At 44.2% G+C, this 22,364-nt stretch overlaps 1 protein-coding gene across 2 annotated transcripts in view; it reads right to left on the bottom strand.

The window, feature by feature from the left end:
- The window catches only part of cobl (cordon-bleu WH2 repeat protein), a 568,107-nt gene that overhangs the window by 148,969 nt on the left and 396,774 nt on the right, over positions 1 to 22,364 (bottom strand). For both annotated transcript variants that reach the window (XM_085988107.1, XM_085988108.1), the window contains one exon: positions 15,887 to 15,998. In XM_085988107.1, the coding sequence (XP_085844233.1) occupies positions 15,887 to 15,998 (112 nt within the window). The remainder of the gene's footprint in view (positions 1 to 15,886; positions 15,999 to 22,364) is intronic.

Below are 22,364 nucleotides of genomic sequence, written 5' to 3'. Positions count from 1 at the left end.
CCTAATTCAAATACCATGATTCTTGAGTATTAACCAATTGATATATGGAAATTAATGGGAACATGAATTTTAATTTTATTCACGGTTCCCAAAGCTCCACTGTATGTGCCTATGCAGCCCATAAGCCAGAAGTTTGGACACCACTGTACTAAACCATTTCATTGCAGGATACCGTTCATTCAGAAGCCTTTCACTGAACAAGTTGCAAATAACACCCTTGGTAAGTGATCACACTTTAAATAAGAATAATATATAAATAAGCAATCAGCCCAAGTTCCTTGTAGGAGAAAGAAGGCCCATCAACAGGAAAGTATGATCAAAGTTCAGATGATGACAGGAAAGGTCACTGCTGGAGGAGTTCAGAGGTAGAAGCAAAGGTTGTCAGAGGCGATTGACCCGCATAGAAACAGGTGCACAACAGGTGACTGGAAAAGAATCAGAGGATAGTAAATAAAGGTAAAGATAAAACAAACATTCACAGGTACATGAAAGCAAAGTATCCCATGCTTGACAGAAATTATACATGAACATATAATTGCTAATGCATGTTTTCAATGAATATCTTAAGAAAAATGACAGCTGCTTGAAATAGAATAGAATTGGGATGTCATGCCCCACCTTAGGAAGCAAACTGGAGCCAAATTAACCCACAACAGAGCCCTCAATTTCCAGTGTATACTTCTGTATTGTATGATCCATCTTTTCAGAAACTGAACCTTTTTTCACTTTCCTGCCACTTCAATTACTGGTAGCACCGAAAACAAAGGCAAGAGTGGGCAAACTATATGGCTGCCACCAGCCTGAGTTGCAGAAGCCCTTTTGTTCTCACTTTCCCCCAAACCAGTGGTATGGCTTACCAGTATAGTGCTTTTCCAGCAATAGGGTGGGAAGGGAGAAGAGGAACACTTTAAAAAGAAATGCTGCTCATGCACAAGCACGTTTAAAAAAAAATCCCAAACATTTCCCTTCATTGAAGAAGCACTGCGCCAGAAAGAACAACGAAAACATTTCTAGTCTGTGCAGAGAGTATACGAGAAAGTAAGAACAATTCGCCAATCAGGTTAGCAATGGGCATGTTTCCTACTGCTGCTGTCTACCTTTTGCAAGTAGACTCAGCCTACCAAATGAACAGAGCAAAAACTCCAAATGTACAGAGGTGCTTTTGAAATCAGCTTTGTACTGTAAATGAAGTAGAGGAGCAGAAAATAAGAAACAAAGTTTTAGTTATGTAAGACAGAATCTGAATCCCAACCAGGGCTGATTAAGATGAAAGTAATGGCCAAGGAGAAGAGGATGGCTATGGATCACAGGTGAAACTCGTTCTTTTAGCACAGCATGTCCAGAAATTAATCAGTGGGACGAAGCAGTTTTATCCTCATAAATTCAGTACCAATAAAAATTACCGAAAATAATAAATGAAAGTTTTACACTCAATATTAATAATAGGTATAAAATAAGCATAATGCCTTTCATGTCTTTCTTTCATTTTTTATTGGTGTGAAATAACTACAGTATAGCTGAATCTTAATTTTCTAGCTTGTAACAAGTGAAACACCTTAAGTACAAATGCGCCATTCACAACTTCATTGTCACCACCACCTACAACTGTCTATGAGATCATGTGCTTCTATAAAGTAAAATTAAATCTTGAATTGTTTGTCACTTGCTGGATGTGTTAAGTCAACTTAGTTCATCCAGTCCTGAGATAACATACTCCTTGAATTAAGATAGCATGTGAGATGGAAAGAAACTTTTCATTATTTTTCCTAAAGGCATTATTTAATGAATTGAACTTCTTGGATTATTGGACAGTTGTTTTCCTACTATCTGCTATAGAACAGAAAGAAAGGCAGTGGAGAATTATTGGACAGTTGTTTTCCTACTGTCTGCTACAGAACAGAAAGAAAGGCAGTGGAGAAAAAGGAGAGTTGAAAAATGCACAGATATACAGTGCTACCTACTTGCATGAATATATTGAGAGCATTGTGATGTTGGCTATATTTTTGGGTTAAATTAAAATCAACACTTTTGACACATTAAATCCAGGGTATGCTCAGTTCTCTTCGTTTGTTTGCTTCTCTGTCTTCCCAAATATCTGCTGCTGTGTCTACTGACCCCCATACCCTCCTAAATCTTTCAGTGAATCCTTTGTATGTTACAGTAGGTTAATTTGTATTTTATTTCTTCAATAAAACAATAACAAATTTTACTTTTCTTGATATTAGCTTTAAACAGTGTTGAAACAAATATATTTCAAATGAGATTAAGTTTATATTCCTAGCAAGCAAAAATTAATTTAAGCAGTTTTTAAATAACCATATATTTTTATTCTTTAAATTCCCTAATGAAAAATAGGGATCATTTCCCTGTGGATATCCAAGACCAGAGTTCAAATTCCTATGCCATTAAGGGAACTCTTAAGGAGCATGAAAATGAAATTCAAAGAGACATGATTACTGCAGAGGAACGAGGCACAAACAGCTCGTCTCCTGATTTATGTAGCAGCATGTTAACAGTACTGGTTGTCAATAGATATTTTATATATTAAATATAAACAATCCTTTTTCTTTAAAAACACACTCTAGTTTTAAATAACATCTGTTGCTTTTTATGAAAAAAGTAAACAAAAAAATATAGTTGTTAAACAATAGATTTGACTCCTGTTTTAATAGCCCATCCTTTCAGCACTTGAGCCTTTTAAAAATATAGGCAATGTTAAAAATAAATTTAACGTGAAATTGTATCGGTACAGAATATTTATCCAGCATGTACAGAAATTATTGCCATGAATTAATACATCTCTGGATAACCTGTTCACAATAATTTAAAATGTTTTATAACATACTATAATAAAAAATATAGCAGATCCATCTTCTCCAGTGTACAGCACATTACTACGTAATGTTTTTGGAAAATTGCACTTCATCACATCACTACTGTAGTTATATGGTTAGTAAAACAGTCGTTTTATTAAATCGGGTATCATTCTAACAAATCATAATATTCCTGGCACCACTCTTCGTGCAACCTATACTAAACATGTCAAAGCATGTGTTCTTTGAATTTGCTTCAAAGTATACTTTGCTATACTTCAACTTAATTAATAGTATTCTAGCTAAAGAATATGAAATGTCAACAATATTGGGGCAGAAATTCGGATCGGGGGCTTGCCGCGCGTGCAAGCCCCCGATCTGCACTTACCCGACGCGCCTGCCGTTCACCTCCAGGGACGCCTGGAATTCCTTTTTGAAAGAGAAGAATCCCGGGCAGCGTCTGACGTCACGCCGCCCAGGAGTGCAGCCAGCGCGAAGCCTGGAGCGCGCTGTGCAACTGAGACACGCCCCTTGAGGTCTCAGTTTAATAGGACACGCCCCCAATGTTTCTCACAAGCTGCAAAGCATTTTTACATGCACAGCAGCATTTCAAATAGGTTTTTGGTATTTTTATGAAGCTTTTGGTAACTTTTATAAACTTTAAAAAACGTTTACATTATTTTGAAGAATCTGAAGTAGTTTTAAACAGAATTAAAGCAATTTAAAGACATTTAAAAGCCCTGAAAGAATTTTTTTCATTCCATTTATTTATTTAGCAACGTCGTCGTCATACGTGTCTTCACACTGTTCCCTTTGGGAAACTGTATGAAGTGGTGGAAGGATTCATGGCCGTGATTAACGCTCCTTCCGTGACCGTAACCATCTTTGTACCAGCAATTAGGGTGGTTAGTCCAATGGCGGGACGGTTTTACGGGCTCCCACAAGCTATACGAGGAGGGGGGGCCACCCACACCCACGGACGCAAATATCCCACTGGATGTCAACCCAGAATTTAGAGCCGGAGCTCCGACTCCACTTGCCGGGACTGTCTGGAGCGGGGTTCGAAACCCTACCCCGTCTGGCCCAGCGGCGGGGATCCTACCGCTACGCCAAAGGCCCACTCCGATTAGCAACGTGAAATGGCTGGAATGAGCACAATTCACGGCATTAAAAGAACTCACAAGTGAACTGATGATGACCTCAGCAATCTACTCAACGAGGTGGAGGCGCAGCGCCTGCTCATCATTGGTAATGAGAAGTCCAAGGCGCCGCAAAAAGGACAGATGATAGCTTGGTCTTTCAAGTGGCAGCATAGGGCTCCAGTCACGGGGAGGGAAAAGGCGCAGGAAACGTATGGGTGTCACCTTTTGCGCGGAGTGGGCCTTTTGCGTAGCGGTAAGCATCCCCGCCGCTGGGCCAGAAGGAGTAGGGTTTCGAACCCCGCTCCAGACAGTCCCGGCAAGTGGAGTCGGAGCTCCAACTATAAATTCTGGGTGGACATCTGGCGGGATACTTGCGTCCGCGGGTGTGGGTGGCCACCACCCCCCCCTCAGATGGGTTGTGGGAGCCCGTAAAACCCTCACGCCATAGGACTAACCACCCTAATGGCTGGTATGAAGATGGGTATGGTCACGGAAGGAGCATTAACGTGGCCAGAAATCCTTCCACCACTTCATACAGTTCCCGAAAGGGAACAGTGTGAGGATACGTACGACAATGACATCTTGCGCAATGCACCTCCTTGGACCCTCAGTCGCAGATGCGAGGGGGCAAATCGTGCAATTGTTAAATTTTTCATTTTATTGACATGTAAAATGTTGGCCCAGTAATTCCGTTCCAAACGCGTGAGTACGGTCGGGGTACTCACGCGTCTGGCCGGAGGAAATGCCGGTTTTCAGCATGCACAGCGCATGCGGGGAAACCGGCATTTCCTGTCCTCTGAACGAAGGGGTTCAGAGGCAGAACGCGTGCGACTGCACAGGCAGCGCGTGCGCAGTAAAATTCGCCGGTTTCATTCATGCTTTCAGTGAGGTTAAGTCCTTACAACTTACACATGAAAAAAGCATGAGTACAGTTGCTCCAGAGGTTGCGGAGGAAGATATATTTTATCCTGGAGCTTCTGAAAGGCAATATTTTTGTTTGGGAAAGGGAGAAAAGTTATTTTAAGAAATGCTGAGGTAAGTTTTAAAGTTTATTTTTGTTTTTTAAAATGGGTTTTCAGTACTGTAGGTAGAAGGAGCAATTGTGGCTATGTGAATTGAATTTGCTGTGTTTATTAAATGTGAAAATGACTCCAACATTTTTAAGAAAGAAACTTTTCATCAGTAATATATTCTTTTAAGTAATTATGTATGTATGTATGTATATATTCCTGTACTTATGTGTATGAATGTATGTATTTAATTATGACTTTCAGAGAAAGTAACTTATTGGAAAATCATAATTAAATACATACATTCATACACATAAGTAAAGGAATATATACATACATACATATACGTAAAGGAATATATACGGACATACATACATAATTACTTAAAAGAATATATTACTGATGAAAAGTTTCTTTCTTAAAAATGTTGGAAATGTTACATTACTCATTTTAGAACAGTCATTTTCACATTTAATAAACACAGCAAATTCAATTCACACAGCCACAATTGCTCCTTCTACCTACAGTACTGAAAACCCGTTTAAAAAAAAAAATTTAAACTTTAAAACTTACCTCAGCATTTCTTAAAATAACTTTCCTCCCTTTCCCAAACAAAAATATTGCCTTTCAGAAGCTCCACGATAAAATATATCTTCCTCTGCAGCCTCTGGAGCAACTTTACACATACTTTTTTCATGTGTAAGTTGTAAGGACTTAACCTCACTGAATCCATGAATGAAATCGACGAAGTTCACTGCGCATGCGCTGCCTGTGCAGTTGCACGCGCTGTGCCTCTGAACCCCTTCGTTCAGAGGACAGGAAATGCCGGTTTTCCTCGCATGCGCTGTGCATGCTGAAAACCGGCATTTCCTCCGGCCAGACGCGCGAGTACCCTGACCGTACTCACGCGTTTGGAACGGAATTACTGGGCCAATATACATAGAAAAGTTTTACTTTCTAAAGTCAACTGTTTCACAAATCTTGTGCTACAGAACTTCCACAGAAAGTAAATGGCCTAAAGGACTTCTAAAAGCTATCACACACATTAATACTTTGTAAATTAATACAACACATCTAATGCAATTGGGCCAATTATACAGTGGTGCCTAAATCATTGGGGGGCAGGCACCAAAACAACAAATAGATCAGGAAATAATGCAGAAAACCTATCAAAATGAAAATTGTACAAGGCCTTGCCCCCCGCAACCGCCCATTCAGCACCAAATCTGTCCGCACATCAGTTCTGTGGCGGGGAGGAAAGTTTTCCACATTTTCCTGGTGTGAGGGGTTGCAGCCCCTGTTCCATTATTTAAGGGGAGTGCGCCTCAACTTCTGTCGCCACTTTAACCCAACGCGCCTACTCTTTGCCTACCCAGTCCGTGGTGGAGGAGGGGGGGTTGGGCAAGTCGCAGGACCTCTTTCTGGGTCTGCTCCTCGGCTTTGCCAAAGCTGCCATCCACAACTCCAGGATGCATGGGATCCATGGGGAGAGTCTATCTGACAGCTGGCTGCTCTTCTACGGTCTTGTGCATGCCTGGGTGGCTCTGGAGAGCGCTGTCTACTGCTAGGCTTGAAGATTTTCGTGAGCACTGGGCACCACCGGATGTAAACAGAATTGTAATTTCAGGACGTTTTGTTTAGAGCTTCTTCTAGTTTAATTGGACCATTTGGCCGGAATTTTCCCCGAAAAAAAGGGTGGGTTTGGAGCATAGGGGCAGTTAAATTGTTAAAAATGAGATTCTCGACCTGATCCCGCCTCCAACCTGCCCACTTCCAGTTTTAACAGAGGTGGGACGGGGGGCGGGCAACCAACCCGCTCCCAGGGGGTGGTACCTTAATTTAAATATTGCAATGAGGCTGGCAGCCTCTTTTTTCACCTCCATTTTGAATTTAACTGCCTGTGGACGGGTTTCACACAATTCATTAAACCTAGGCGGGGACTGTTGGATCCAGGAGGTAAGAGGCTTTATACCTACCTCCTGAATCCAGGGTCCCTACCTAAACCGACCCCCCACGATCAAAGACCTCAGATCGCCTCTCCACACCTCCCCTCCCCACCCTACTGATGATGCTGAGGCCGGCCACAATCCTCTGGTGGCCGGCCCCGGTCCTCTCTGCCCCGCTGTCAATCCCCGGCCGTCCCCTCCCCCCCACCCCCTCCTCCCAATCCCCGACCTAGCCCATGCCGATCCCCAAACCACTCCCCCACCCCGCCGATCCCTGATCCCTCTGATCTCCAACCCCCTACCGATCCCTTGCTGATCCTCCAAAGCACTCCCGATTCTCTGACGATCCTCCGGCCGACCCTCCACCCCCCCCCCCCCGAATCACCAACTATGCCGACCCCGCTCTCCCACCGAACGATCCCTGACCATGCCGACTCTGCGATCCCTCCCCCGTACCGACTCCTCGCATCTGAGGCCTACCCGCCCACAGCCAGTCAGCCTCTCAATCTAGCTGGCTGCGGGCGAGAATCAGAGGCCTCACATTCAAATCAGGCCCTGCCGTTAAAGTCGGCAGGGCCTTCGGGAAATCCGTTCTCCTGGGTTTCCCGCCCACCTCGGAGGCCCCCTGCCCCCAGCCCGCCTCCCTTAAGAAAGTTCCGGCCTTAGTGTTTCATTCTTGGCGCCCAGTGCCACCCTTTCTGGTTCCATTAAAATAGTCCTACACCAAACCCTAGGACCCTAGGAAGTACAGAGGGTCAGAGGGACCTTGGTGTACATGTACATAGATCCCTGAAGGCAGCGGAACAGGTAGATAAGGTGGTTAAAAAGGCATATGGGATACTTGCCTTCATTAGCCGAGGCATAGAATATAAGAGCAGGGAGGTTATGATGGAGCTGTACAAAACGCTGGTGAGGCCACAGCTGGAGTACTGTGTGCAGTTCTGGTCGCCTCACTATAGGAAGGATGTGATTGCTTTGGAGAGGGTGCAGAGAAGATTCACCAGGATGCTACCTGGGATGGAGCGCCTCAGCTATGAAGAAAGACTAAACAGGCTGGGGTTGTTTTCCTTGGAGCAAAGAAGGCTGAGGGGGGACCTGATTGAGGTATACAAAATGATGAGGGGCATAGATAGGGTAGACAAAGAGGAACTTTTCCCCTTAGTAGGGGGGTCAATAACAAGGGGGCATAGATTCAGGGTAAGGGGCAGGAGATTTAGAGGGGATTTGAGGAGGAACTTTTTCACCCAGAGGGTGGTTGGAATGTGGAACTCAATGCCCAAAAGGGTGGTAGAGGCAGGAACCCTCACAACATTCAAGAAGCATTTGGATGAGCACTTGGAATGCCATTGCATACAAGGCTATGGACCAAATGCTGGAAAATGGGATTAGACTGGACAGGGATGGATGGGCGGCGCAGACACGATGGGCCGAAGGGCCTCTTTCTGTGCTGTAAAACTCTATGACTCTATGAAACCTCAGCCACAGTTGGAAATAGCACTGGTGAACATGTAATTTGTTATCTGTTATATATCTGGACATTTTTAAAGCATTTTTCCTGATTTACATCAGCTGAAACTTAACTGCTGTAAAGAGTCTTCTATTAATCTGGTTATTTTCATTGGCAGTTTGTGCTTTTGAAAATTGCTTGCAGAGTGAACATTGTGAAGAAACATCCACATCAGTTTTTCTCGTGCACCTACAATGTTGGGATTTTGCAAATCTCTAAGAAAATGTTGCAGAACCACAAAATAGTTTGACAATGAGGCCAAACATATTTGCTGTTCTAAACAGGTGAGCTTCTGGATGAAAGGGAGTTATGGCACAATACCCTTGAATTATTAGCTAGTTTGATTCTACATTCTGTAGTTTTAAAAGGGATGTGCTACAACTGAACGATCATATAATCCTATATTTGATAAAGGTGGATGAGTAAACTAATTGGTTTCTCTTAATCACCCTTAGTAAAGTATTTTACATATTAAAAAGGCTACTTCGAAGCAGTCTGGCCTCAGACATTTTGTGTGCTATCCCTTCCCTCCTGTAACATTACTCTAGCAACAGCATGAGTGAAAATGATAGGCTGTGACAACAAATATTTTCCTCGCCTCTAATTTTTTTCCTTCACCTTTGTTCTCCTGAAGGGGTTGACTCAAGCTAGTGTATAGTTGCACAACTGCCAGTCACCCTCCAGTATTTACCCAAGTGGCCATTATTCATGTATAGCTTTGGTAGCAAGTGTCAGTGGGGTATTTGACCATGAAATTATCATGGAGCTCAGGATGAAGTTTCCACCCCAACGTCAACATCCAGAGACATGCACTTCCAGCAGAGCCCACTGGAAAGCGTTCTGGAGAAGGAATCATTAACTCAGCGGAGAAGATTCTGAACCTGGACTTCGCTTTCAGCGTAGCGCAGTGCTGCACCACATGACGCACTCACCCACCGAGCCATCAGGTCAGCAACTCTGGCAGCAGTTTTAAAACATAAAGCACGGTAGCTAGAAGTAACTGACGGCAAAGATTAAGTATAAATATTTCCATCATAACATTTAGGATTACCTGACATTTCAGTTGAATACACTTGCTCCTTAGTAAAACACTGAGGATCTGGAAATGTGAGAGTCCTGCTCTGCCGCTGTAACTACGACAGAGCAGGACTACGGTCAGCAGGCCCTATGTGCTCCTGATTCCATCCTAATTCCCGAGGTCAGGGGTATTGAATAAAGTGTACGGGTGCCTGTGCCAGTATTGCTGCGGCTGGAAGACTTACTAGATAGAGAGAGGGGGAGGATATTATTGCTGGAGGGCAACCAAAGCGCAAAGTATCAAGAAGCCAGCCTTTTTGGTGGAAGAAACAGTTTTGTTCACCAAAAAGGCTGGCTTCTTGAACATCTGTCTTAAAGAAACTGGTCTCACAAAATTTAGCACATATCACTTCTGTCACAACAGAGTCCTGAAAATGACGTACACTCGCTTCACACAAGAGAGACGAAAGTAGCAAGAATTCTGGTGGGATAGTTTGTCACTTCCGCTCTTTTCCTGACATCTGGAAAGGAGGAAGACACAAAAAATGCCCACCTCCAATTGCTGAGATAACCCAAATGAGGCAGAGACTGGAGCCCTCCTCAAAATTAGATGTTGCCTGCCTCAGACCGCGCCCCCTCCCCCCCCACAAAAAATCACGGATTTGAGACCAGATTTTTTTCTGAAACCAGAAGACGTAGGCTGAAGATTAGAAGAACAAAGGAGGAATTATTTCTGCACACAAAGGGTTATTAGAACATAGTTCATCACAAGTGGCTATTGAGGCAGAGACTAACATTCTTTTAAGATGAAACTGAATAAACATTTGAAAGGGAAGAAAGTAAAAAGATATGGGGAAAGAGCAGGGAAATGGAATTGGGGTAGATAGATACAATTGAAGAGCTAGCATTGGCACAGGCCCAATGAGCCAAATGGCCTTCTTTTGTGCTGTAATTTCAATGAAGCTACGAAAAGGAATGTACTCCCATCCTGTGTGTGGAATATTGAGCCAGCATTGTTTAACATTATCAGTCGGCTCCTGTGCCACCCACTATTCAGCCTGGGTATATTTGATAGTTGATATTGCATGACTGGTTATCAATCACTGTGCATTTAGGCTGTGTTGCCCAGACTGTACTTTTAACATTTCATGAACATTTTACTTGAGTGTGGTGCTACAGTCCATTATCTTAAAATAGAACATTACAATACTGATTACTGACAGGGGATCTTTGTGATCAACACAAAAGGTGATAGTGCTGGGAAATGAGACATTTATCCACTTTTCTTCCTAATGTCAGCATCAATCATTCTCTAGTTAAGTCGGTCATGGACCTGATAGAGCACTTGGACATATATGAACTGATCAGAGAGAGCCAGCCTGGATTTGTAAAGGGTAAGCCATGTCTAATGAACCTAGTCACATTTTTGTTGAGGAGGTTACTAACATGGTAGATAAGGCAGTGTTTATAGATGGTAATTATATGGACTTTCAGAAGGCATTTGATAAGATTCCACACAAGTGACTGTTAGCAAAAATGGAAGTGCATGTAATTGGAGGCAACCTACTGACATGGGGAGGGAATTGGTTAGGAGTTGGAGACAGATAGTAGGGATAATGTGTATGTACTCCAATTGGCAGGATGTGGCTGGTGGTGTTCTCTAGGGATCTCAGCTTTTCACTATATTTATCAACAACTTAGATGAAGGCACAGAGAGCCATATATCCAAATTTTCAGACAACACCAAGTTAGCTGGCGCAGTAAGTAGCTTAGATGGGAGCAGAAAGTTTCAAAGGGACATTGATAGATTAAGTGAGTGGGCAAAACTGTGGCAGATGGAATTCAATGCAGGGAAGTGTGAAGTCATCCACTTTGGACCTAAGAAAGATAGATCAGAGGATTTTCTAAATGGTAAAAAGCTAGGAATTGCAGAAGAGCAGAGAAATTTAGTGCTCCGTGTACAGAAATTACAAAAACATAGTGGACAGGCAATAATTAAAAAGGCTAATGGGATGGTAGCCTTTAACTCAAGGGGGCTGGAATACAAAGGGGTGGATGTTATGCTACAGTTGTATAAAGTTCTGATTAGACTGCATCTGGAGCACTGCATTCAGTTCTGGGCACCACACCTCAGGATAGATATATTGGCCTTAGAAGGGGTACAGCGAAGATTCATCAGAATTATAACGGGACTAAAGAGTTAAATTATTAGGACACGTTGCATAGATTAGGCTTTTATTCCTAGAATATAGAAAATTAATGGGTAATCTAATTGAGGTCTTCAAGATGATTAAATGAATTAATAGGGTAGATAGAGAGAAACTATTTCCTCTGGTGGGGAGTCCAGAACAAGGGGCAAAATCTTAAAATTAGAGCTAGGCCTTTCAGGGGTGATGTCAGGAAGCACTTCTTCACACAAAGGGAAGTGAAAATTTGGAACTCTCGCTCTCAAAAAGCTGTAGGTCAGTTGAAAAATTCAAAACGGAGAAACAATGGGGGGAAAGGTTGGGTTGGTTTGCGCCTCTCGTTATCGCCCCCGGGGGGCACTAATGGGGCGCAAATCCCTTAGTGCCTGGGTGCGGCACCGCCAACGCCTCCGCAAAATTCAGCGGGAGGTTAGCAGCGGCGATAGCCGGTAGCGCCCCACGCCGCCGGCAATGATGTCATCGCTGTGCGCAGAACCCCACTTGTGCGCCGGCCGCAAACTTCCCTTACACCCCCTGACCTATCGCCGGACGATATGTCTGACAGGATCAGGGGATGTTTTTGCGCTAATTAAAGGACAGGTGTCGGGTGGCCATTTTTATTTTTGCTGACTGCCACTTTTTTATGCAGGGTGCCGGCCGCGATCGCTCAGCCCGGCACTCCTCTTGAGTACCGGGCTGTTTTCATGGCACCCCGCTCCCTGGTGGTCCAGCAGGGCCCCGATGCGCACAGCGCTAGGCCCCTCCCTTTTAATCAGGGGAGGAGGCCTGCAATAACACAGTGCTACATGCCACCGCGCATGGCGCGGCAGTTCGTAGCGCCATGGAATTCAGTAGTAGCACCCCAAGCAGGAGGTGGAGCACTTTCCAGTAATGCCCCACCTCCTGCTTGGGATGCTACTACTGAATTTACAGTGGAGGGGCGCTATCTTTTTCGGGGCGCTAAAACCCAGCGACGTTAGCACCCCAAAATGGGCGCCACCCAATTTTTCCCACATAGATTTTTGTTAGGCAAGGGTATGAAGGGTTATGAAGCAATGGTGGGTAAATGGAGTTGAGGTACAGATCGGCCATGATCTAATTGAATAGCTAAACAGGCTCGAGGGGCTGAATGGCTCACTCCTGTTCCTATGTTCCTAGCAGAAAATCTATCCTATTGCATCACATTGTGTTTTCCATTTCACAATACCTGATATTCTCGAGAGCTCTCTTATGGTGCATTTATCGGCCCAGCCACACAGTTTGTCCTGCCTTGAACTGTAATTCTCCTGCCCAGGTTAAAATGCAATTGCCTAAAGACTTCATGCAGGAGTGCTCATGTTATGTAAATATTCAAGTCAACTCCAGGTACAGTTAAAAAGTACCCAGGAGGTCAATTTGTCAAGCCAGGTATGACAGTATTGAAATTGTCTCCATATAGTGTCAAACCCAAGTGGCATGAAACTGCCTTCTTCAGGGCATCTCACCCTTTCTCAAGTCAAGTCGGGACCCAACTTCAGAGTTGTACTACAACTTTTGCACAGTGCAACGTGGAAAGTTGCAATATAAATGTGTTAATTCAGTGATGTGTTGTGCTATGAACTATTGCTCATCAACAGCTGGAACTGAGACTGCCCAAACTTATTTTATTTTAGAACCCTTTGGCAATCAGAAAGGAGACTTTCATCATACCCGTTTGAGTAGGCCTCAAACCCAGGCTTTAGAGAGGAAAGCACAATGTTCAAATTCATAGCATGATCAAGGCAAGTTCCCCCTCCCATCTTTAATCCAAAAAAAAAATTAATATATCTGATGTCATATTCCTAAGCTGACATTTTTGCAAGCAGAGCTAACAAAATATGTACCATACCATTTTGTTGATAATATTTTATCAAATGGACAAACAATAAAACTGTAGGTAATTTTAAAAAATCAAGTTTCTAAATTTGAAATTTGTAGAAGAAAGTTTGGAAACGGGTGATGAAAGCCAGAGAAATACTCAGTACTAACATATAATTTAAGTGTTAAGACTGTAGAGGATAGAATGTACTTTTCAGAGGACCTACATTCAGGCTTCGATTCACCATGTTCAGTAACAGCAGGCACCGCGTTAGTGATATCATGCTCTGGTGACAATCCTGGCTGGTTGGTAATCTCAATGTCTGGAGAAGGTGGGTATGGTGGGGGAGGAGGAATCGTTAACTGGGGTGGACTACGTGGTTTGCCTGACACTGGCGATGTGCCTCTTGGAGGCTTAAGTGGCACCTGACGTCCAGCAATACCTAGATAGGGGATCAAGTAGGGTCATAAGTATGTCTGGGGGATATAATTGAAAGTCTCTAGCAATCTGATGCAATATTTTAACACTAACTGAGGAAAAGAAGCTAAAGCAGCATTAACTAAATAAATCATATAACTGAAGCTCTCAGCAATATGATCTGAACATTAACAACAGTAGGATTGGAACAGTTTTATAAACAATAATTTAATTGTAGGTTATGTTCTACACTAGTTATGCTATGAGCTATTCTTTCAACAAAAATTCAGTCTCTCTTGCATTTACCTTTTGATTGAATAGGAGGAAGAGAGAACTGTCTAGCTGCAGGCTTATCCCCAGTTCCCCACCTCAGTGTATTTTAGAGATGAGCTGCATATCATAGTTACAAATCAACAGTAACACCACTGACTTTACCAACATGGTGTACTTTATATGCTTAAGCTTTTGTATTGGTTGAATTAACACGTATTGACAATTCAATCTTTGCAACACATCATAAACAGACAATAGCATTTCTAAATAACAACAGAAATTGCTGGAAAAACTCAGCAGGTCAGGCAACATCCGTGGAGAGAAATTTGAGTTGACGTTTCGGGTCGAAACCCTTCTTCAAAACTGGAAAGAAAATAAAATAGATCGAAGGCAGGGCAGCGATCGAACAAAAGAAGTAAGAGACAATAAAAGGTATTCGAAACCAGACGAGATGGTAATAGGCCAGTGGAGACAAAAGACAGCTGAGATTAGGTGTGAAGTGTGCTGGCAGGATAGGAGACAGCTGCCAGGTGGGAGAGAGAAACAAAAGGAAAGGGGGAGGGGGGAAAAGGAAGACCCAAAACAAAGGGGCGGAAAAAATTATAAGTAAAAAAGTAATAGGGGCCGAGGGCATGATCTGAAATTGTTGAACTCGATACTTAGGCTGCATTAATGCCTAATCGGAAGATGAGGTGCTGTTTCTCGGGTTTACGTTGAGCTTCCGTGGAACAATACAAGAGGCCAAGGACGGTGAGGTCCGAGTGGGAATGGAGCAGTGAATTAAAATGACAGGCGGCCGGAAGCTCGGGGTCACCCTTACGGACTGAACGGAGGTGTTCCGCAAAGCGGTCACCCAATCTGCGTTTGGTCTCCCCAATGTAGAGGAGCCCACATCGTGAGCAGCGAATACAGTATACTAGATTGCAAGAAGTACAAGTAAATCGCTGTTTCACCTGGAAGGGGTATTTGGGGCCCTGGACAGTGGGAAGGGGGGAGGTATAGGGGCAGGTGTTACATCTCCTGTGCTTGCACGGGAAGGTGCCAGGTGAAGGGGAAGGGCTGTTTGGGGTTATAGAGGAGTGGACTAGTGGATTAGCATTTCTATGCAGAAGACACTGATTTGAGACTGATATCTTCTTTCGTGTAGCCCAAGCTAGCAGAACAAAGTTAATGCAGCCTGCTCTCTACTCCAGCAAAATGAAGGTCTGTGCTTGTGTACTTAAAGGCACTCTCAGCGCGCTACTCGTCGATACTGAATGCACTGGTGACATTTTTAATGTTAGCAAGAGTAGATTTTAAAAAGTTTGTTGCATGCAGCCTTTGTAAAGACTCACTGGTGGTAATGCTACCTACTGAAGCTTGCCAAATTTCAAAGCACCTGCATGTCAGTGACTTGAAACCACATCATGCATTTTTTGCAAACCACATTCCAAAAATTCAGAAACTGCAGTGTAACTGGCCCAGTACACATGGTTAATGCATTATCTAAAAGTAGTGATATGCATTGCTGAGTCACGAAGATTTAACTTTATTACCTGATTTAAATGATGTTGCTTCTTTCAGAAATGAAAACAAGTTTACCAATTTTTTTTTTTTAGATATTACTCACTCCCCAAAAACACTTGATCATCAAGTTTTTATTTTCCATTCTGTATCCCAATAACTAGAGCAAAAAGCCGCGTACCTCGAAAGAAAGTGCTAAAAATCTAGACTGAAGGAAGGAATCACTGTCACTTACCAAAAGTATTGCTCCTATCAAATTCTGTTCCTTCTAACTTATTCTGCATAGGAGGTGGCGGGGGTGGAGCACGTCGTTTTTTCTGCGTAGAATTTAGGGATTCAGCACCAGTCTACACATAAAATGTAAAATATGACATTAAACATTCTTACATTGTGTTTGGTCCAGTTTGAAATCCATACATGCAATTTTACTCCCGTTCTCAACTTTGCAAATAATATGTCAATAATATCGTTTATCAAAATAGATCAGGTTAGAGCTTTATTATTCACCAACTAATAGATTCTATCCAGTATTTACAAGTTATGTAAGTGCTCCTAAACTGCCTTATAATGAAAATGCAATACAGCTATTTTGATAAATTAATTCATTTTTGTACCACATCAAACTTCTTATTGAGAATATTTCTTTCATGTCTATAATCCACATAACTTAATAAAGTTGTGGAAAATCAAACCAAGGCTGGTACGACACCACACCACACAATCAGCATTCTGTGCCAGGAAAAGAAAGTTAATCAGCCCTTCAATTAAAAATAAACCAGACCACCCACACCCTGAGAACTTGGATAGCTTCTCGTAAAAAAAATTATTCATTAAAAAAAAACTATGGTTCATTATCAAAGTGAAATAGAATGATGTCATGCACAGCAAATCTAACAATGTTAAAACTTTTTTTCATCAGGGTGGCCTGTAAAAACAGATGGTCGGGTGCCTACCTCCCCACCAGATGACAAAAGGTCTGAGTCTCTGGGCTGCAAGTCCCTGCTGACAATTCAGTTTGTCAGTTCTTGACTGTAGTGTATGTAACGTTCTACCTTTAAGAGAACTATTGTATGTAACCGTCCACCTTTAAGAGAACTATTTTAGGGGTTGCACTACTTTATCTTGGCTGCTGTATACTGTAATACCGGTGGTGACCACACCGGTATATAAGTGCTGTGTAATGAGTTATTGGGCAGATTCGCCCTGACCTTCGAATAGTAAAGTCCTGTTAAAGTTTACTCTTGTAGTCTGTGTAATAATTCGCAATATAACACACAGACTTTACATTGACCAGAGCACCAGTAGGAACATCTAAATATGATGAGTCACTCCGTCTCAAGAAAGGGAAATGCAGACACATTTGGTTTGACTTACTGCACATGCACCTCAAGCCAGTCAATGTTTGAGTGGCATTCACAGGAGTCACGATACTCTTCCCTCCTTTGATAAAATAGGCAAATTGGGACAATTTGGGGCTGAAAGTGATGTTTAGAAAAGAAATTGCACGCGTCTTTCAGGAAATAATCCAAAACTTGAGTTGTTTCAACTTGAGACAAAGAATCCTTTCAAATTCAGAAGCCTCGTCACATTTCAACAAATAATCACTTAGCACAGAAATCAGCCATCTTTACATAAATGCAGACACAAATAATGTAATGGAGCATTTCAAGTAGTTTTATACAAATTCCAGAGAACGTTTTGAGGTTGGAAAAATTTGGCAAATTATGCTGAGCTCATCTAACACTACAATTTTCAACAGCTACCTAGATAAGGCACAAGAAGTCTGCAATCCGTTAACCTAACCTGCTGGTCCATGTGCACACTCCTTCAAATGAGGCAAATTCTAGCAACTAACCCATTATACGTAGAAACCAAGGGCCAAAAATTCGATTAACCTGAAAACAGGGACGGGGATCATGATGCACGATTGTCCCGCGCCCGTTGAAGGTAGTGCAGGCAGCACGCGACATTCGTGCTGCCTGCTAATTAACATTATTGATATGTCCAGCCCAGCGCTAAGAGCGTTGCTGAGTGGCTGACCGCTAGTCAGCACTGGGGCCGAACTTCGTGCAAATCGAGCTCCATTTAAAGCAAGCCTTCACTTTTAAACGCAGTCTGCATCTCTTAAAGGGGAGGTACGTTCTGCATTCAGCAGCTCATTGAACTAGTTGTCAAGGCAACCATCAGTCAGTTATGGCTCAACAGGGCAGAGAAATGGCACCTAGGTTCTCCAAAGCAGCACTGGAGGTCTTAGGCAGAGGGTAGAATGGAAGAGACATGTCCTCTACCTGCAGGGGGCTGGGAGGCCCTCCAGAAACACAGTCAGAAGGCAGTGGGAACAAATAGCTGAAGCGGTCACTGCCAGCAGTCTTGCCCCGAGGATCTGGATCCAGTGCCGAAAGAAGTTTAATGACTTCACACGAGTGGTCAAGGTCAGTGAATTCATCTTCAAAAGCTGTCACCCACCAACTGCACCAGTAGCCTCACACACTGCTCAATGCACCACACTCCCATCATTCACCTACCAACGATCTCTATCAATCACGACTCATACCTCACATTCCTATGCTTCACCTTACCCTCACACACTTACCACTGCTGCAAGCCTCACACCCACATCTCACACCTTGTACACACTGCCAGCTATTCAACCATGACAGACACTTCACCCAAACACAGTGAACCACACTCACTGACACACACATCACCCAAACATATTGCACCACACTCACTGATGCACACATCACCCAAACACAGTGAACCACACTCACTGACACAAATCACCCAAACACATTGCACCACACTCTGACACGCTTCACCCAGTGAACCACACTCACCGACACACATCACCCAAACACATTGCACCACACTCACTGACACACTTCACCCAAACAGTGAACCACTGTCACTGACACACTTCATCCAAACACACTGCACCACACTCACTGACACACATATCACCCAAACACACTGCACCACACTCACTGATATACACATCACCCAAACACATTGCACCACACTCACTGACACACACATCACCCAAACACATTGCACCACACTCAGTGACATACACATCACCGACACACACATCACCCAAACACATTGCACCACTCACTGACACACTTCACCCAAACACATTGCACCACACTCTCTGACACACTTCACCCAAACACAGTGAACCACACTCACTGACACACACATCACCCAAACACATTGCACCACACTCTCTGACACACTTCACCCAAACACAGTGAACCACACTCACTGACACACACATCACCCAAACACAGTGCACCACACTCACTGACACACTTCCCTTTCTCTTGCAGGGGAAGGTGGCTCACAACTGCAGACAGCTGCAGCTAACCGGCAAGGGCCGGGAAAGCCTGTACATCCTGACCCAGCAGGAGGAGACCGTGCTGGACATTATTTGGGGGGGGGGGGGATTTATCAGCTTTCAGTCCCATTAATTTCTCCAGTACTATTTTTTACTAATACTAATTTCTTTCAGTTCCTCATTCTCGCTCGATCCTTGGTTCTCCACTGTTTCTGGGAGGTTTTCTGCGTCTTCTTCTGTGAAGACAGACACAAAGGCTGCGATTTTCCCAGCAGAGGCGGGTTGGAGTCGGGATGGCTGGTCGGCGGGTTCCGGTCCCGCAGCCAGTTTCAGCCGGTCTGAAATAACTATTTTGCCTTAACTGGGCTTATTAAGCCCGCCGTGCGCATTACCCGGCCCAATCGGATCTGTTGCTGACGTCTTCGATTCAGGTGCATTTAAGGGGCCCATGTAGCCTTTGGATTTCATTTGTTTTCTGATGCTCCTGAAAACTGGTCTTTTCAAGATGACTGCTGCAAGAGCAAAGGCTGCTCTTTGCTTTGATGATGACTCCCTCCATGCTCTGGTGGAGGGAGTAAGAGGGCGCAAGGAGTTTCTGTTCCCTCCCAATGGCTGGAGGAAGCCTCCTCAGCACACAAAAGCAGCCTGGCTGCAAATTGCTGAGGAGGTAAGCGCTAGGTCGTTGTGTTCACGCACCTGGGTGCAGTGCCGAAAAAGGTTCAAAGATCTGCTACACTCAGCAAAAGTGAGTATAACAACACACTTGTCTTCAATCTGCTTCCCATCTGTTCTCATCACCAGCACTCTGCATTGTCAACCTACTCATGCACATCGCAACTTATCCTTACATCCCTTGCATCCTCAACTATCCCTCTATGTACAGAATCACTTCACCATCCTACTATGCACCCCTCACACTCGCGATCACTGTTATGCAATGACAACAACTAACAACGCACAGGGAGGGAGCTTGGTATTGGCACCTCACTCCATCTTTGTCTCCCTCTAAGCATCTATGTTTTGGATTCTTTACACTCACTCCATCAATCTCGCTGAAACTCCACTTGTGTCGCTCACTGCAGGGAAAGAGAGCCCACAATAAGAGGGAGAGAGAGAGGACAGGAGGAGGCCCACCTTCGATGGCACATTTAACAAATGCTGAAGAGGCTGCTATCAAGATCGTCGGCGATGCAGAGGAGCTGGAAGTGGGGGACGGAGAGACAGGCGCAGTAGAGCAAGCTGGTGACAGAATAAGATTTGCAACCCTCTCATTTAGATTTCCTGAGTGACTGATATGGCATCTGATGTTCATACAGATTGACTTCTGATCATCTGCACAATAGGATGTGTCTGCTACCTAAATATCACAAGTCTAACTCACGCCTTTACTCCCCCACAGGACCATCGAGAGCCCCCCGCCCCACTGTCCAGGAGGAAGAGCTGGACGACTCCTCAGAGGAACCTGCAGCCTCTGAGGGAGCAGCGTCACCAGAAATGAGCGCACCCAACACCAGCACAGATACGCACACCTCGGTGGGCCTTCGGTTGTCACCTGGTGTATCACAGCTCACAAGTGAGCATCAGCAGATGGTGGAGGCAGGGACAGCAGTGGAAAGTCCTCGTCGGAGGCCGCAGGGCGCTCCTAGCTCTGCTCAGCTGTATGTAGACGTTGTGCCTTTGGGGCCATCCAGAAAGAGAGCGGTGCTGGAACTTCAGACCAAATGAAGGAGCCTCTGACAGGGTTTGTATCCAGATGCGAGTGTGTAGCGAATGGAGGAGTCCATCTCAAACATAAACAATGCCATGGCGAATGTAGGTGCCGCCATGGAAAGGATGGCAACCTCCATGGATGACATAAATCGCCAGACTTAAATGAACATGGTGACTCTTCTAAATAGATGGTCTGCTATGGAGGATAGATGGGCATCTATTGAGGAGAGGAATCAGAGGTACATGAACGTCCCCATTATGAGGACTGTCAGTACAGAGACGGGTCCTCATGCCACTGATGTGCAGCAAGGTGCTCTCCAGCCACTTGCTAGCAGTGAAATGCGGTGACCCATGAGATGGATGTTGGTGGTCGACAACAAGGAAATGTGGGCTCCTCTCCAAGCGCTCACACTCCCGTGCCACTGCAGAGCCCTTGGTCAGAGCCCCAGATTCCTCATCGAACTGAGATGGCCGTCTTAGTCCTTGCACTGCCACAGGAGAAGCAGACTGTCGCAGAGCCTTCCCAGGCTCCCAAAGCCAGAGGACGTCCGTCAAAGGCGTCTAAGCAGGCACAGCATAGAAGTGACAAAGGTGCCTCTACATCTGCTGAAGCCACAGGGGAAGCACCACGTAGAAGCACGCATAAGAGAAAGTTAGCACACAAATAGTCACAAGGGTAGTCATTTGGGTGTTTTGATCTCATACAAAGTAATGTGCGTCATCGTGATTTCAATTGTATTAAAGAAATGCGAAGGCAAAGATTCAAAGAGTTGGCCTATGTGTGATCAGAAATGGAAGTTGCACAGTGAGGGGTCAGGGCGCCTTTCATCTGTAATGATGGTGGTGAGAGTTGTTGAGTCTGTGTTTTCAAATGTAGTTATGCTGACTAACAGGACACAGACTACAGAAGTAATTAAACAGGTCTTTAGTGATTGAGGGTCAGGGCTGAATTAGGATACACTTTGCTCCGCAGGGTTTATATACCGGTGTGGTCACCACCGGTATTACAATGTACAGGAGCCATCAAAAAGTAGTCCATCACCTTAAGGTATCCTCTTAAGGTGGTACAGGTTACATACACTACAATTCCTCCCCTTTTAGCTTAACAGTGTACACCCCAATTTAAACATTACATGGATAACATATATACAATTTTCACACAAAACTGTTCAAAGATTCAGTCTCTGAGGAGGCCTCCTGATCCGGCCCGGATAACGCCTTTCAGGGGTCTCTGGTTCTCGTTGCTGGGGTGACTCATCCATTTGATCTCCTATGGATTGAACATCATCATGTACGTTCGAGTCTGAGGTAGATGCTACAGGCTCAATAACTTCTTCAACTGGTGTCTCTGCCGTAGACATGGGGTCGACCCTTGTTCCCGATTCAACAAGTTGGTCAGCATGACGTCGTATTACGTTCTCTCCAACGTCTACCGTGTACATCAAGGGTCCTTGTCGGGCACGAATTGTTCCGGATTGCCATTTATCATCCCTATAGTCCCTGGCCAACACTGGTTGTCCTATTTCAAAACTCCGAGTGGCCTTGTTATTTACGTGCTGGAATTGCTTGTTTTCGACTTCCCTTCGCACATTGGGTTTTAACAAATCCAACCGGGACCGCAACCTCCTGTTATAGAACATTATGGCAGGGCTTTGATTTGTCACTG

The sequence above is a fragment of the Somniosus microcephalus genome, chromosome 5 (genome assembly GCF_052327205.1).
Source record: "Somniosus microcephalus isolate GS21.2 chromosome 5, FLI_Smic_1.0, whole genome shotgun sequence".
Classification (NCBI taxonomy): Eukaryota; Metazoa; Chordata; class Chondrichthyes; order Squaliformes; family Somniosidae; genus Somniosus; species Somniosus microcephalus.
Note: the sequence above shows the minus strand (reverse complement) of the source record. Positions and strands in the feature narration are given on the sequence as shown.